Source organism: Anser brachyrhynchus, assembly GCF_964034855.1.
Source record: "Anser brachyrhynchus genome assembly, chromosome: Z".
In the NCBI taxonomy this organism is placed as follows: Eukaryota; Metazoa; Chordata; class Aves; order Anseriformes; family Anatidae; genus Anser; species Anser brachyrhynchus.
This window is the reverse complement of record NC_137697.1, coordinates 3927267-3944802: the sequence shown is the minus strand read 5'-3', so window position 1 is coordinate 3944802 and position 17536 is coordinate 3927267. Positions and strand designations below refer to the sequence as shown.

The 17536-nt window shown below is 38.3% G+C and overlaps 1 protein-coding gene across 9 annotated transcripts in view; it reads left to right on the top strand.

Moving 5' to 3' along the window:
- The window catches only part of KIAA1328, a gene marked incomplete at its 5' end in the record, with an annotated part of 172929 nt that overhangs the window by 132354 nt on the left and 23039 nt on the right, over window positions 1-17536 (top strand). For all 9 annotated transcript variants that reach the window (XM_080574750.1, XM_080574751.1, XM_080574748.1 and 6 more), the window contains 2 exons: window positions 3017-3201; window positions 10429-10537. In XM_080574750.1, the coding sequence (XP_080430876.1) occupies window positions 3017-3201; window positions 10429-10537 (294 nt within the window). The remainder of the gene's footprint in view (window positions 1-3016; window positions 3202-10428; window positions 10538-17536) is intronic.

The following is a 17536-nucleotide window of genomic DNA, read 5'->3' as shown; positions in this document are numbered from 1 at the left end:
CTAGCTTAAGTAATGCAGAGGGTAGGAGGTAAAACTCTATGGAGACGATAGTCCTTTTTGTTATTTAATGATCAGCCATAATTAACTTGCAAATTTGAAATAATTAGAACAAATTAAAGGTATTTAACTTTGCCTCCCTAAAGAAAAATTCAAATTGCACCAAATGCAGCTTTAAATTATTCAAGTCTCAGAGGTCTGTGCTGGGTTTTTTTACAATGCCTTTTCTATGATGAGAATACCAATCTGCTTTTTGTCAGAAAGCATCCTATCAAGTAATTGTTCTTTGTGTCTAATAAATGACAGCTATTCTTCTTTGTAAAAGTATTTCAGTCTCTGAAGACTACATCAGCATTTCCATGGCATTTTAATTCAATAAAACAAAAGGTTAATGTTTTTCTACTTTTTAAGGAATGCAAATACTAGCAATATTCAGTGGGTCCTGAATGACATTTAAAATTTGCCATTCACGCTCAGCAGGGATATCGCGATATGACGCACTGGCAAAATGAAAAAATGTTTAAGGTGTGTTTTCCTTTGTTGATGTACTTCAGTATTCATAAGGAAGCAGTAATGCTGAGGCTCACGTCTTTTCTGGTGATGCTACTGTATAGCTCCTGCCTTAGGTTAGGTGGGTTAGTAAGGTCTTTTTTTAGGCAGTCTTCTCTGTTGTGTAGATTCAGGGAATGCTATGAAAATTCATCAGATAACAGAGTGCCCTAAGGAAGTCCTACTAGCCAGCCTGCATTTGGATGATATGATGGATTGCTGGATTTGAAGATAGAGAAGGACCTGTCACTTAATCTTTGTGTCTGTACATAACTGATGCCTTTGGACCTTATGTTAGTTTTAAACTTTCCAGGTAGTCGCATCATTCAGTTTATTAATTACTCCGCAGCTGATTGAGCAACTTTTTTTCTGAAATAGATATTTTCATTACATTTTCATTGTTTAATTTCAGTGTGTTGTTAATTGTTGACTTTTTTTTTGTATCTCTCTGCATTATCCCTTTCACTCCTTGGTGTGCACACCTCTCAGCCTAAGTATTTGTCATTTTAAAGTTTGACTACATCCTCACTGGAACAGAACTTTGGAGCAAGCCTTCTCTGATTAAATTCCAAAGAATGAGGCTCTGATTCATTGTTTAGTGAGCTGTAAAAGCAAATATGCTTGCTTTTGTTATTTCCCCATGAATTAGCGTCTGTAACTTCCTCTTGGTGTCTGTTTCTGTTTGAATTCTCTCTGCCATAGCATTATTTAAACCAGAACCTGATATTTTAGAGGTGACCGCACCATTTAAGTGGTATGGTAGTGAACCAGCAGAGTAATCGCTTCCTCATCTACATGACTAAGGTCACTGTCTTCACAGAAGATCTGTAGGTGGTAATTAAATGTACTTTAAAAACTCAGAAAGCATCCAAATAATGATGACCTTAGTGTTTTTAAATGCTGTTAATCATTCAGGAACAGACAAATAAAAAATCAAGTACTGTATTATCAGAGAAATCTGGTCAACTATTACACCTTTAGGCCTCTTTAAACATTTATTAGGGTCCAAACCCACCTCTGGCTACACCCTGGGCTGCAGGAATTAGTAGGTTAATGATATCACAGAATTCAAATAAGATAACTAATTTCGAGTCACCATAAATTTTAAAAACATTTTGCAATATTACTAAGTCATCATGCGGTTTGAAACCCTAAAGTAAATGGAGGTTATTCAGAGAAATTTTATCCTACACTTCAGTCAGTTATTATGGGTCATGAGCCATTATATAATGTTCTGCATTAATAATACGGGAGTAATACTAATTGTCAAACCGGCGCAGTGGGCCTTATTAAACAATGACTTTTACAGCACACGGATTTGAAACTTTTAATTTAGCTATCATTTTCTGATGGGAAAAAAGATACCTGCTTTTTTGCCTCAGATATACAGTAACTTCAGTAACGTAAGCTTTTATGTAAAATATTTTTGTGAATCAACCACCCATAAAACTGTAACCCAAATGATACAAACTTAGTAGCAGTCTTAGAGTTATCCTTTCAAAACTGGTACTTAAATGGGAAAAAGATTTGTATAATCTGTTGATTTAGGAAAGCTGTGTGTCACTCCCATACTTGCAAACAGAGCAGTATAATCTTGGGTTGAACTGTATTCCTTCATGTGGATAATCCAATTTTTTTTTTTAATATTTTAATTACTTTTTTTTAACTGTGTAATAGTCACAGGGTTAATGACGTATAGATTTTGGGAATCCTTATTTAAAGCAGTATTCTTTCTGAGAGCAGAATTTGAAAGCTGTCTTTCGTCTTTACCAAGAGAAAGATAGTCTCAATAACCTCCTGTCTTCCCAGAAGGTTTTTTTTGTATGTGTCTGCAGAAACTGAAATCGTGCTTGCTCCATGTCACCAAATGTGCATCCTGGCTCTATCTGTGGAGTGTTTAGGATCTTGTGCAGGCGTCCTTCCTGGACCACACTGCTCATTGCTTTTCTGGTTAGCTTTCTCATTTCTTACTCTTACTTTTTTTTTTTCTTTTTTTCTTGAACCAATGTACCATCTGCTTCCCTTTTGCAAACCCTGACTGTTCCTCTCCTCTCAGATTCTTCTGTGTTTCCCTTTTTTCCTAGCAAAGTGAGCATTTTTCAATTACTTGTTTTCTTCCAACCTTGCTCAGCCATGCTGGGTAAAGTCCTTTCTGAATCTTCATCCCACTCGTCCTGTGCTAACCACTCAGGAAATCCAGGACCTATTGCATTAGGGAATGTGCCAAATACTGCAAAACTCCAAATATAATTGTCAGAGTGTGGCCAGCTGCTGATAACCAAAGACTCCTGTGGAAGTTGAAGTAGGTTGGTGACCCTTCAACCCTTAGGCGCTCTGCTTTCAGACATTGTAAATGGGTTCAGCAGGAGCTCAACTAGCACCATGATGGTTATGCTTCTGGGGAGGCAGAGGGCTGCATGCAGCGTTAAAGAGGTTGATATGTAACAGTGTCACCTTTCTTTCTTCCTAGTGTGCCAGTATCGAAACGTGAAGATTATTATCCCAGGATACCACCAGTGAGCAAAGCCTCCAGAACATCACGGAGCAGTGGTGGGAGCAGTTCAGGGAAGAAAATGGCTGGTTTTGGTGCACATGTGGAAGATGGGCGAGCCCTTCTGATGAAAACCAAGAGGGAAGGCAGCAAGTCAAGGAAAGGTAAAGGGAAGCATACTGTATTGCAGGTCTATGAGTGTGCTGATGTTGTTTAGAAATTATATGTGTTCAAGAGTGGATCAGCAAAATATGCAATTAAAGAGAGAGGATTGCAAGTTGCTTAAAACAACCTAAGAGAAGCTACCTACGTTTAAAGTAAAAACATAGAAAACCTTGTAAATAACAAGTGATCTTCTTGGTTGGTGTTCCTGATAAAAGAGGAAAAAATAGCCCTTTAATCTCAAAAAGCTGTTTCAACAATTCTTCTTCCTTTCCCAGCAAGCAGAGAATAAGTACAGTGGGACTTGTTCTTGAAATGTAATCTTCTTCACATTCTTTTCCTCCCCAAGTAATGGCTCCACCATTACAACCTGGTATTTTGCCACACAGGGTTGTCTGTACTGCTAGAATCTATCCTGCTCTTAGCTTAGTACCTCCACTTAAGGAGAAGAGAAAGCATCCTTTCTTAGGAAGAGAAAGGGCTGGGAACAAAAGCAGCTTGGATGTTTCACTGCCGAGCCTTGAACATAATCCTTGGTTCAATTATGAGCTGGTTGTGTGTTTTTTTTTTTAACTTGTCAGCCAGTTTGCTGTATATGTCAGCATAAAAATAAAGAAAATGGCAAAATGAGAAGAAATGTGGTGCAGTTCTCAAAGGAACAAATAACTTGTGTTATTGGTTAAGACCGTACCAACATTAAAAAGCAGTCCCTGTGAAGAAACTTTCAAAAGGGTATCATCAGCCTGGACCCAAACAGTGGCTGAGGTTAATCTCTTCCAAGGCACAGCTACAAAAGTTGGAAGCCTGTAAAGGGCTTGTGTCCAAAAAAATCAATTTCTAATTTGAAAGAAAATCATTTTTGACTAACAGGGGTTCAGGACCCATTACTTTTGCTGTATAGTCTGCTGACATTTCACACTTTCTGTTGTGCACAATGAATCCTAATAGTCATTTTATAACATTGCTACACCAATCAATTTAAGCAAGAGAAAGCCGTTACAATTCTGCAAAGTTTCAGGGGCAATTTTCACTGATGGTTTTCTTTTATGTTTTTTTCAGCTATCATTATTTTTTTTCTTCTCTTTTCCTCTTCCTTCTCCCCCCTCCTTCTCAATACTGTAGTGATGAAATTGAGATTTTTCACAGTTGGATGATGGGTTTTGTTCCTTGGATAGGGGTAGTCCCAAAAAAGTAATTTATTTTCCATAGATTTTGGGGAAAAAAGTCCAACCTGGCCTCTCCTTCATTCACTCATTTCATTTTTAGCACTTAGAAGTGACGAGCTGCACCTGGCTATTGCACGTTCAACTGAACTGCACCTATGCTGATTTAGTGAGTGCAGTGGTCAGCATAATGTCCAAAGATGGTTAGTGTCTTCTGCAAACACTTTTTGGGATTGCTAGCTTTGAAGATACAGAGCTGCATGGCAATATTTAGCTTATAAACATTGGCACTTGCTGTGATACCAGATAAAGTTCAGAGAAATGCTCTCAAGCTGTGGAACAACCTCAGGTCTATTACTGATTTGAATGGCTTGTTTATCACAAGGCAAATTACCTAGCACTAATCACTGAAGTTGAAGTCTTCTGTATTTAGTACCTTTTTAATTGGCTTCCCTCTGTTATATGTTTGGACTCCTTTAACAAGCATACACACACACTTGTACAGTGTTTTTTCACCTCTGGGGATCACCAGGGTACAATGTCAAGTTTCTTATTTCTAGTTAGCTCTGGACTTAGGTGTCACTGTCCTTACTTCTGCTAGATCTTGCCATCTGCTGCTGAACTGGGATTTCAGCTTCAGAGTTTATTCTTTTATTACGAAGTAATTACGTAGCATCTAGCAAAAATAAAATGAGAGATATCAACAGTGTTTTTATGGTGAATTCTTAAAAAATGTGGCATTTTCCTAACTGCCTCAGAGTATGGAGCCAGGAAGCCTGGAAGTCTATCTGGGACAGTGGTCAGTACCTCCTGCGTCAATAGAAAACAGTTACAGAGCTCTAGCTAAGCCATTTTATGCAGAAGGGGAACAAAGTCAACCAGATGACATTCTGAGACATGAAACTTGATGGTAGTTAGCCGTCTACTTTCACGCAGCGATTTGGTCAGAAAACAGCAGTGCTGGATCCTACACACAGAAGCGTGTCTGCTGAGAACTTCCTAACAGACAGATGTTTTACTACAGAGAAATTTTTTGCTAGAGATATTTTTTCATGCCTTGATCTGTCTCGATGATTTAAATTGTAAATGCTTGAGGATAGGGACTATCTCCAAGCGTGTCTTAGTGCAGTGCCAGGTCTGATGTGGGTCTTTGGGCTGTCTTGCAATATAATAATAAAATTTCCCCATACCTCTGGGAACAGTGGGTGTCTCGGGGCACCATGCAACTCATGATAGGGTCCCTCCACAGCAGCATGCACATTTATATTGGATTTTGATGTTGTCCTTTTTCACTACTTTTGTCGTCTTCAGTTTTGTTTTGAGGAGATAAATCAACTAGTCAGTAAACAATTCTCAGGGCATGGTGAAAGGCTTTACTGCCCACAGCACTGCTCACTTACTGTGAGTGCAGTGAGTTTGGAAGGGGTAGTTTCTTAACCCAGTTTTCCTTTCTCACTACAAATGTTTAGTAATGCAGAGAGCAGCATTGTTAACCTGGTCCCATCACCTGGTGGAGGGAAAGGAGCATTTACGCACTCTTTTCAAGGTATAAGCTTACTGAACCAGCCCTGCTTAGGCAGTCAGTATTTATTCTTTCACTGTTGCTTTTTGTCTCCTTTTTCTGTTTGCTCCTTCATTTTTATTCTTCTTTAGCAAGTGTTTGTGTCTTGTATCCAAACTTTTTTAGTTTTACCAGCAAAACTTTAAGCAGACGAAGCAATCCTCAAGTCTTAGATCTTTTCAGCAGTAAATTGTTTTTATTGGTGTCACCAGCAGCTATGTCAATTTGTACTAAAATCTAACAACTTGTCTAGTTAAAAAGCACTGGAGTACAGAAATGTGTGTTTCTCTTTCTGCCCTGGAAAATTTTGCTTTTGGGTTGGGAAACTAAACCAGATTGTATTCATTATATTCTGCAATACTGGGCAGTTCACCTCCATACATTTTTTTTTTTTTAACTCTTCCTCTTCACCCCTTCCTAAAATCTCTTTTCAGTGAAACAAACTCTTTTTTCCATTTGTATCTCTTTAGGGGATGTAGCGTCTGCGTGATACTGTATAGCATGCATAGCTTTCCTTTCTATATGTAAAAGAAAAAGGCAGAGAAAGAAATATTTTAGCTCATAGAATCTGTACTTTTCCAGGGGCTGATTTTTCTCTATAGTGTTTGTTTTTGGTAGGTTTTCTAATGTAGCTTCTTAGGGATTCAAGATCTGGAACTTCTTCCCTCGAGGGAAGACTCTTCCCTACAATTGAATAGAGCAATTAGTTAATATTAGTGAAGCGCTTTGAAGCTGTGAAGTACTATATGAATGTTAAGCGTTATGAATATTACTATTATTCAATTCATAAACATTTCTTTCAAGTTTATCAACCTAGATTTCCCCTTGCTTGCTTTCATTCCATTACTGCTTGAACTAGACTCAACAGTTTTTCTTCATTCTTAGTACTCACACTTTCAAAAAAGTTGACTGCTGTATTTCCCTATTTTCTTCATGTTTTAGTTGTCTGCTTCTCAAGCAGAAATATACAGCTATTTAAATTTTTTCAAAAGCGTCTTCAAATCATTCATATACCAAGTTGAGAAAATTGAAAACAGTATTAACTGGACCATTTAGAAGACATCTATAATTGCTTTGGGGGTAGCTTGCCTTTCAAGCTTATATCTAGTTTATATTTTGCTATGCTTTGCTACTCCGGTTCTCTCTTTTCTTTGGTATCAGGATTTAGATTATTCACACCATATATGAGCTTTCTTTTTTCAGGGTGAATGTGTCTATTCTTTTTCCATGTTCCTTGCTTCTCTAGGTCATCTGCAACTTCTCCAGCCTCATACTGTCTTCCAACACCTGGAAATCTAATTAATTTGCTGTCATTTGCGTCACTCCAGTTCTCTATGACTTTTCATAAATAATTACCAGTCACTTCATAAATTCATTAACTAATTCCCTTTAGCCATGAAATATATATCCTTCAGACTAAGGATTTTGTAACTTTATCCCCCCTGATAATTCCTTTTCATCAGCTTTGTATAGGCAGTATTTGCCAATATTCCTTTTCTTTATTTTTTTTTTCTTGCACTGTATTTTACAATTATTAGTAGCTTGACCATTTTAGGATCATTACTGATTTAATCTTCTTTGTGTATTAATAGACCTGCTTTCTCTTTGGTATTTCTTTTCCCTCTGTAGACTTATATGCCTTTTTCAAGATGTATTTTAAAACATTTTTTGTTTCTATATGCACTTATTCAGGATTTCTTGCTACCTCTGTTTAGCTCTGTGCAGCCTAACAGCCTCAATATATTCTTTCTTAGTTCCTTTTCTTGTTTTCCATTTCTGGCCCTGGTAATATTTTCAAACGTGGGTCTTTGAATAGTCCCCTCGAGGCTGTATTGGCCACTTCCGAGTCCATATATTTTCTTTTTTGGAGAAATACATCTACTTTGCTTTGAATGTAGCATGTTGACAACGTGCCAGCCTTTTCTCATACTAGGAATTGAATATATTCTCCCATGCTCGCCAGGTTTTTATTACTTCAGTATTAGTTTCTTAAGATCCAGCTGCCTCATTCCACTGTCACATGAAATGATTTCTAAATATCTCTTTTTTAGTCATGAAGCCAAAACTCTAAGCAAGAGGCTTCCAGTCTTTATATGCATACCCACTCTTCTCATTGTGGATTGGCACTCTATCAAGTTACCAGGGACACACAATCAACATACATCCCCATGATATTTCTAAGAGTTCCTTCACTGATAATTAACTATTTGTTAGGCAAGTTTTTTTCACTACATAGTACCGAAGCACAGTGCATTGTAGCAGGGCAGTAAGAACCCATGTCTTCGTTAGCCTCCCTAGAATATACATTAAAGCATGTGTTTTTACTAGATCGTATGCATATATTTGTATACATCTTAAATCAATGCAGTATTTTAAATAATCTTAATCTCTTGGATGTCTGTAAATTTGCACTGGAGCTGGAGTTCCAGCCTTGATGTATTGCTTCATATTTCAGCATGAATGGTAGATAAAGTTGCAGTTCACAGAGCTGAGAAATATTTACGCATGACAGAATTACTTAAAGAGCTAAATACTGTTTTGACTTTAATTTTTGCTGAGACTTGTAGTTTTCCCCATATTTACTGTTTAGTTAAGTGATGTTGGTTGGACAGTGCTAGTTAGGATAGATTAAAAAAATAAATAAACACAAAAAAAACCCACAGTCTTTTATGTTACCCATAACTTGCGTATTCCACTTAGCACTGACTACTTGGAGGCAAGGTGTCTAACCAAATCATACCTATAAAACCTAGTTCTCAGGTAGATAGGTGCAAGGTGGAAGATGGGTAAAAAATCATCTGGATCTCCAACCTCAAAGGGTTGTATTCAGTCCATCTGGCAGACAGTTGCTCGTGAAGTCCCTCAGTGGCTTATATCAGGGCTGATGCTGTTTATCATTAACAATCACAACAGTGGGACAGGAGGCACCTTCAGCAAATTTGCACACAACATCAACTGGGGAAGCAATCAATATGCTGGAGTTTGGGCCCAGTATTCAATGGACCTTAACAGGCTGGAGAATTGGTTTGACAAAAGCCTGTTGAGGGTCAACAAATGCCAGTTCCTGCAACTGGTTTGGAACAACCCCATGCAACAGGACCAAGTGGGTGCTAACAGTCTAGAAAGCAGTTTTGACAGAAGAGAGAGCTGAGGCTCTTGGTGAACAGCAAGTTAAAAACAAGTCAGCAGTGTGCTTGTGTGATGGAGCAATCAAAACTCATACTGGGCTATAACAGCAAAAATGCAGTCAACATATTGATGAAGTCAATAGTTAATAGAATCACAGGATGGGTTGGGTTGGAATGGACCTTAAAACCTATTCAGTCCCACCCCCCTGCCATGGGCCCTCCCAGCAGCCCAGGCTGCCCAAAGCCCCATCCAGCCTGGCCTTGGGCACTGCCAGGGATGGGGCAGCCACAGCTGCTCTGGGCAGCCTGGGCCAGGGCCTCACCACCTTCATGGTAATTAATTTCTTCTTAATATCTAATCTAAATTTACCCTCTTTCAGTTTAAAGCAATTACCCCTTGTCCTATCACTACACACCTTTGTAAAAAGTCCCCCTCCAGCTTTCTTGTAGGCCCCTTTAGGTACTGTAAGGTCTCCCCAGAGCCTTCTCCTCTCCAGGCTGAACAACCATAACTCTCACAGCCTTGCTTCCTTGGAGAGGTGCTCCAGCCCTCTGAGCATCCTCGTGGCCTCTGGATCTGCTCCAACAGCTCCGTGTCCTTCTTGTGCTGGGTCCCCAGAGCTGGGTGCAGGGCTCCAGGTGAGGTCTGACGAGATCAGAGCAGAGGGGGACAATCCCCTCCCTGCCCTGCTGCCCACGCTGTGTTGGTGTAGCCCAGGACACAGCTTTCTTTCTTGGCTGCAGGTGCACATTGCTGGCTCATGTTGAGCTTCTAATCAACCAACACCTCCAAGTCCTCCTCAGGGCTCCTCTCAATCCATCTCCACGCAGTCTCTATTTGTGCTTGGGATCGCCCCAACTCAGGTGTAGGGCCTTGCACTTGGCCTTCTTGAACTTCATGATGTATTTTATAATTTGAGGATTTGGGGGGTGAAAGGAAAGAATGGACTAGCAGTCCTATTTTACTGAAAGCAAGATAGTGACAGTTACACATGGAAAAAAAAAACACAAAAAACCAAAACATTATAAAAGGTCACAAGAGCTGTGTCTGTGAAACAAGCTGCATCCTTTGGATCCTAATTTTGCCTCACCACTAAGAAAATGGTCTACAGTGTAAGTCTGTCAAGCTTTGGACAGTAAGATGAAGGCTGTATGTCTTATTACATAGATCTGATTATACATGATCCTGAAATGCATGCTATACACAGTACTGTCAACTGATAATGAATTCTTTGATTGCCATTTAACTGTATATAAAACACTCCAAAAACATTGCTACTTTTAGCCTTGGTGTTCTGTAATAATGGAGAATCACAAAATAGCTGCCTCAAATTTACTAGCATCTGGTATCTGACTTGTCTTCACTTTGTTTCACAGGGACAACTTCAGGACCCAGGAGGGATGCAGCCACGTCTCCTGGACTGATAGGCAGAGGCAAAGAGCTTGTAACCACAGCCCCATCACCAATTGAGCATAACACTTCACAGTAAGTTTCTGGGTAATCTCTGGTTTAAGATTCTGCAAACGCAACTATCAAATTCTCCTAGATGCAGGGAAGTGGCTGAATTTCTATGATATTTCATGTTAACACAAGATGGATAATATAAGCTAAAAACTGCCATATCCTTTTGACATTTATAGTAAGCCTTAAATTGCTTGTTAGAATAAGAAAAGCAGGAATATGCCAAGTTCTAACATTTAAATTTTACTTAGATTTTGAATAGAAAGTATTTTATGTTCCAAGTCCTGACACATTAAATACATTTATAAATAATTTGAATGGATGGTGTTAACCCATGTTAGGCTTTAAATCCACTTGAAGATTTTAATCCCCCTGTACTCCATTCCCCCCCCATCTCCCCCCCCCCCCCCCCATATTTTATCAAATGGCATTTCTTTTAAAATGTTTTGTACCAGAGTTATTTTATGTTTAATGACAAGCAACAAAATCACATTAAGTCAGCAATTCCTGATTATGCTATATATCTGCACTAAATGCGCTGGAAAAGCAGCATTATCACTTCTGCTCCAATGAAGAAACAGAAAGCAGCATTGTTGTTACACTTAAGAGTCTAAAAACAACTTGCCTTCTTTGGGCAGGATTACAATTCTAGTGGTAAGTGCCTAGAAAAACAGCATACAATTCTTGCTTTTCTTTGTCATATCCCATATTTTATTGTAATAAAATCTTCAGTTAAGCAACTGAGTAAATGCAGATTAAAGTATGAATTTGCAATATTTTACACCATTAGTTAGATGACTTTGTGCAGTGGAATGACAAGACTGTACAACCGTTCATAAGAAGAGTTAAATGTTTCTTGGAGAATGAGAGGACTTGAGTCAGATTTAATCTTTTCTTGGCCCAGTGGACTAGGAAAATGTATGCTTGATATCATCCCTGTATTCTTGGCAGCAGCTGGCAGTTTATTTCTATCTTCTGAGAGAACTTGCGATATATAATAGGTGAAAAATCACTATCAATATTGACAAATTTGTACTTACTTGCTATGGAAACACTTTTTTTGTTGTTCTGAAGGAAAAGATGATAATTCTGTGGGGATTTAAGAACTGAGAGAGATTGGGCTCTGTTTCCCACAAGTAACCGTATGTTTAAGCAAACAGAAACTACAAGACAGCCTTAGCATTTCTCTTAGAAGCAAGGGTTACCTTTGCAAGGCAGTAATATCAGATAAGGAGTGTGTAAAGATACTGCTTGATACCATCTAATAGCGGTAAGTTAAGATTCTATTCAAGCACTGAGGAGTAGATATAATTATTCACATCATACAACAACTGCTCAGAAAAAGGAATTTTATTCAAGAGGATTGATGGTCCATTCTTTTCCACAGAGGGGAGTAAAATAATTGTTGAAATATGCTGTTAGAAATCATATCAGATAAAGTGATCAGTAACAAGTCTGATTAGCTGTCATCTTTAAAGTTTTATTTTACCAGTTGATGGCAAATTCTGAAAAATCCTGTATTTCTGGGGTGTTCTCTCCTGCTCTCACTGGCTTGCTTTCTCTCTGTTGGTGCTGTAAGTATAATTGACCAGCTTAAGCAGCCATGTTGTGCTTTCCCTTACTCATGGCCTTCTCTAATTGAAAATGGTAAATGGACAAGTATTTCTGTGGAGACCTAAAGCTGATCCTATCCTTCATCAAAAAACCTGCTTGAGCAGCAGGTCAGTCTCAATTTATCACTGAATGGTTATAAGCTTAGACTGCAGGTTTAACTAACTAAATTAATCAATATGGAGAATTATTGCTGCTTTTGTGCCACTAAAGTTAGGGTTTGTCAGCATGTTCGTTATAATCTGTGATTTGGGGGGGGTTAACAGCTTAACCACAACAGTTGGCATGGGACACAAACTTGCAGCACAAAGCCCAAGCCTAAGAGCAAATTTATTTATTCGGCAGTACATGTAAATCTAATTACTTTTGACTATTTAAATTTATAGGACTAGATTCAACTCATGTTTGTGCCAGCTTTAACTAGCACAAACCCTGGCACCCGGCAGTAGCAGCAATGGAAAGCCTGCCAGGGAGAAGGTGTTGGAAAGTGACAGAAGCTCCCTGCCAGCACGAGGCTTTAGGGTGCTCACTCAGCTTCTGGGAGGGCTGGCTGGATAAGCAGGCATGGCAGGTAGAAGATGTGTTGGCTTGATAGCCTTTCTTGGCAGGGCTCAATGGAGGCTTCAGCATGTGTTACAGCTACCTCCCGCGTCAGGAAGAATCTCTGCAGTGCTACTTTCTTCTCTCTCTGTGAATCACCTCTGGGACAAGAAGTGTGTCCTGAGAAGGTAAAGGTGTGTGCTTCGAGATTCTTAGTGCTACACCTGTAGAAGGACCAGACTTCCTGAATGTGTACGAGGTCATCTCAGTGCTATCTCTGAAAGAAAAATACTTCTTTTTCTGGCATCCCGAGTTAGTCTAATAGTGAATTTGTCTGCCCATCATGCTTTTATGCTTGCCTATGGCTGTTTTTCATAATGCAGCCAAGCATTACATGTTTGGTTATCCAGTGTTGTTAAGCCAAGTGTCTACACCTGCATGAGCCCCTTGAAATTATGTTCACAGCAGGTCTGGAAAGCTTTTTTACTCCGTGTGCTTGTTTATCTAGATCAAAGCTGATATATTTGGAAAACAATCACAGGCAACATTCGGACTCGGAAGAGTAAGTTCTGTTCCTTACTCCTAAAGCACTGGCCCTCTGACTGCCTAAAACATTGCCTTTTCGGTGACCAGGGACATCTTCTTCATAACTGTTGTTTGCCTAGAAGCAAGGCTCTGCTTTTTTTGTCTGTAAGCTGGAAGGGAGATGGAATAGGGAAGTAGCAGCATTTATATGCTTTCATTTAGTAATGAAAAGTTTTTGTATAAACTAGATTTTACCTCAGGTATCATCAGGTAATGATTTCAGCAAAACAGGGATTATGTTGCACAACAAAAATGAAGCTGTTCTAAATCAAAATATTAAGTTACGCTTTAAAATAAAAAAGCATTGTAAATTGTACATTGTGAAAGACCATTTAATTTGATTATAGCCCTGGTACAATTGTCAGGCTCTCCCCACGTAGAAACAGTTGTACCGTCGAGTTTGGCACAGTATGTCCTATAACACTGCGGATAATCAAGCACTTAAAAAGACACAGGCAAAGGTTGTTCTGCTCACCATGGAAACAGATAATTCTCCTGTAACATTCTTCACTTTGGGCATCTACGAAGTGAATTTAAGAACAGTTAGGTAAATTAAGGGATTGAGTGATAGTCTGGGACTTCAGCATTAAGCCTATGTTTTCTTGTTGCAGTTTTAAATCAGAGCTTTAATGCCAGCTGAATGCATTGTCTTGGAATGAAGTTTCTTTTAGCCATTAAAATAAGTGATTTAGAAGTACCTGCAATATGAATACTATATTTGAGCTATATTATTATCTGTTAGGCTACAGTGGCCTGTTGGAGTTCTTATAAACAGATTGTATTGTGTAAATTTGTGTTTAGGGACATTTTAAAAACAAAACTATTTACCCAATTGCCCAGCACATCTCAGGTGAATGTGTATTCAGGGACTTTTAAGCAAATTAATATCTGAAGTAAAATACAACGTGCAGAATTGTATACTTAATAATGCACACTGGAATAGTATAGAGCAGATCTGTTATGCTGAATATTAGGAAATACAACAGTGATGAGGTTTAATCTTTTGCTTTACTTATGATTCTCAGCTCTGCACGTGTTGGGTGCTTAAATGTTGTTCAGCTCTTAAGACAATATCATGAAGTTTCTTCTCCTGTATCGTCTAAGCAAGCACAGCCAAAGAAATAGATTATTTTTCCCCTTAGAATCAGACATGATTTGAGATTCAAAAGGACAGGGAGGACAAAACTTCTATTCCAGATCTAACTTTTGAGCATTTAAAGGAATTAAGAGTGTGTTTGGAGGGGGGTGGTGAGTTAGGTGATGAACATGATAGGAGACACAAGTTTTGTCTACTCCCTGAGAGAGCCAGCAGCACAAAAAGTCCAATATAGTTCCATATGCAAGTGATAAAACCAGACGTTGGCAAATTAATCTCTCTTATTCACAGTGTAGGTTGTTAATTGTTCTCTCTGCTGGCTGTCGATATAATGTGAAATTTTCATTCCCTATTCAAGATGGAAAAAGTTGTGGCTGAAAATGTTAACATTTGCATTTTTATTTGTTGATTTATTTAAAGGACAGCCTCTCTTACAGCAATCCATCACTCAGTGACACCCCAAATATGAATAATGTATTGTAGACTTGCGGTTACAATGTGTAATAAGTGCCAGAGACAGTAGAAGAATGTTAACTATGTTGCAAATGTAATATTTATCGACTCATAGTTTATTGCTTTCGAGGTTCAATAATACTGACCATAGGACATTAATATCACTTATCTTGATTTTAGTTGGGCACCTCTGTATGTAGAAATAACCCATCTATCTCATACTTACAAAATAAATGTGAAATTTACAGCACTTTGTAAGAAGTGCATTATAGGTTTCTTTGCTTACTGCTCACAATTCTCCTTTTCTGCCTTCTCATTTACTTATATCTAACATTGATCCCACTCCAATTGCCTGACCCAGCTGGTGAGCACCTCAGCAGTCTTCTAGAGGCTTTATTTACTGGCTGTATTATGATATTGTGCATTTGATAGTGTTTGGACCATGTCTCTTTTCCTGCTAAAGATCAGTATGAAGAGGCTGATAGATAGTTTTCTGGTGCTTCTTTCTGAAAAGACCATGGCTGAGAGGCTAAAACAGAGGTAATTTCTCCTCTCAAAATACATACATATAATATCTAACCCATCTCTTTTAGAAGATCATGACTATCAATAAAAGGAGCATTCAGGAAGGCCAACAGTTGTCGTTATAGACATGACATGTATTTACAGAGAAATGTTTAATCAAAGAATAGAAATACATTAGAAATACATTTTGGAAAATTGGGACTTAAAATTCAGGTTTTATTTTTAAAATATATTTTTTTCTTGATACTCTCTATAAGAAAAAAATGCAATAAGGATATGCTACCATAGCAAATCAATTTGTAGTAGTCATTCGTATCTTCAGCCCTTGCTCCAGAATTTGGCGTCAGAAGCTGAGCAAACAGGACAAACATTGGTCCTTATCTATGTTGTTCTGTTATGACTACTAAAAGCTATGAAGTCTCAAATGCGAAATGTAGATGTGAACCCAGGACGGGGATCAAAACCAAATTTAACAATGGGAGATTTCAAGCTTGTGCTGAAATCAGATTTCACCTGTGAAGCTTGACTCGTGGGAAACTTGGAATTGGGTTCAGCCATGAAAGTGATAAGCCTTGATTATATTTCACATGGTAGACATCAAGTAAATTTTGAAATGACATTCTGTATTTACATCTGAGGTTATCAAATTTAAGACATCATCAGATTCTTTCTCTTTACTGTGTGTAACGGGAACACCTATTTGTGTCAAAGCAGTCTGCCTAATAGCTGCTTTGCGATAACAGTTTTGGTGTGTCCATTTCTGACAATGAAAATCATATTGGGAAATTCTGACTTGCAGTGCAAAAGGATTAATGTTAATTAGCAACTGTTGGCTGTAATTGTCACCCTCATTAAAATGCAGAATTATGTATTTCTTAGTTATAAATAACCTTTCTAATTGTACTTGATGTATGCCAGTTTAATCAAAAAGTACACTTGCAAACAGGCAGATATTTGCATTAATCTAGCACTGGATCTTTGAGGTTTTTTTGATCGTCTTTTATTCCAAAGTTGACTAGTTGGAGGAGGTCTATTACAGCTACATATTCTTTACACATTTTTTTATTCAGCTATGTGGATCTGACAGGATTTTGTATTAAAATGAGGGGAAATGTCTTCTGGGAATGTTCAGTGCAACAGAAAACGTGTCAGTTTTGAAGTAGTTGGCAAGGTTTACATCATTCAGTGGTATGACAATAAGTTGTTTGTAGTTTGAAAGTAATAATAAGCAAAGGAAAATAGACTACAAATCATATTATGAAGCTGACTTAACTCCTTAAGTCTGTTTCTTACCATCATTTTCATTGTTATCTCAATTACTTTTTGCATTTTTTTTCCCACTGCTTTTGCAGGTTCTCAAATACCTTGTTAAATCTTCATTGGATGTGATTCTCATTTGTACTTGTAGTCACAGCATTGAAGACTTAGTCTCAGAATACATACTATTTTCAGGTTCCTGCTGTACATTGCTTTGCCCCTTTGTCAAAAAAAAACACTTTTGACCCCCCCCCCCCCCCTCCACTGGTAGCCTGAGTACTGCATTGTAGCTTTTAAACATTTTCCTGGAATTGCTGTCATGGCAGTTTCTACAGAGCTTGACAAATTGAGACCAGTCTTAGTTCCTCTCTTCATGATTCTGTGATGAACCGTTCTGCATGGTTCTCTTCCTAGCACTGTAGTCACTTCTGTGTTCCTTCTCCTTGGGAGGAATTGAGTAATAATATATACAGAATCATTGCATCTTACTTTAAGAAGCCATTCTCCCAAAATATGGCTCTGTCATACTTCCACCACATTGCTTATGTGTTAATGTATTCCCCTTTCTCTCTCTCCTTTGCCTGCCTGGTATTTCAGACTGTAAACTCTTCAGGGCAGGATCCTGGCGTAGTGAATCTCCGTGCTTGGTTAGTCCATGTAATAACGATGATTAACTGTGATGCTAGTGTAGTTAGGGTGGAATTCATCTTGCTTATCTTGAGACAACTGAGCTAGTTACCCTCAGGTCCTTTTATGGTCGATGACTTATTTTAGGATCAGCTAAATCACCTTTTGGTGATGCCTGTCTTCCTGTGGACTGTAAAATAAGCCTGGAGTAACACACACTGACATCTTATTCCTCTTGTAGCTGAATATGTGGAACTAAAAATAAGTTGTTTGTCATTCATGTGTTGATTATGGATTGGAGGCAAATGCAGGGTTAACCTGTGTGTTGC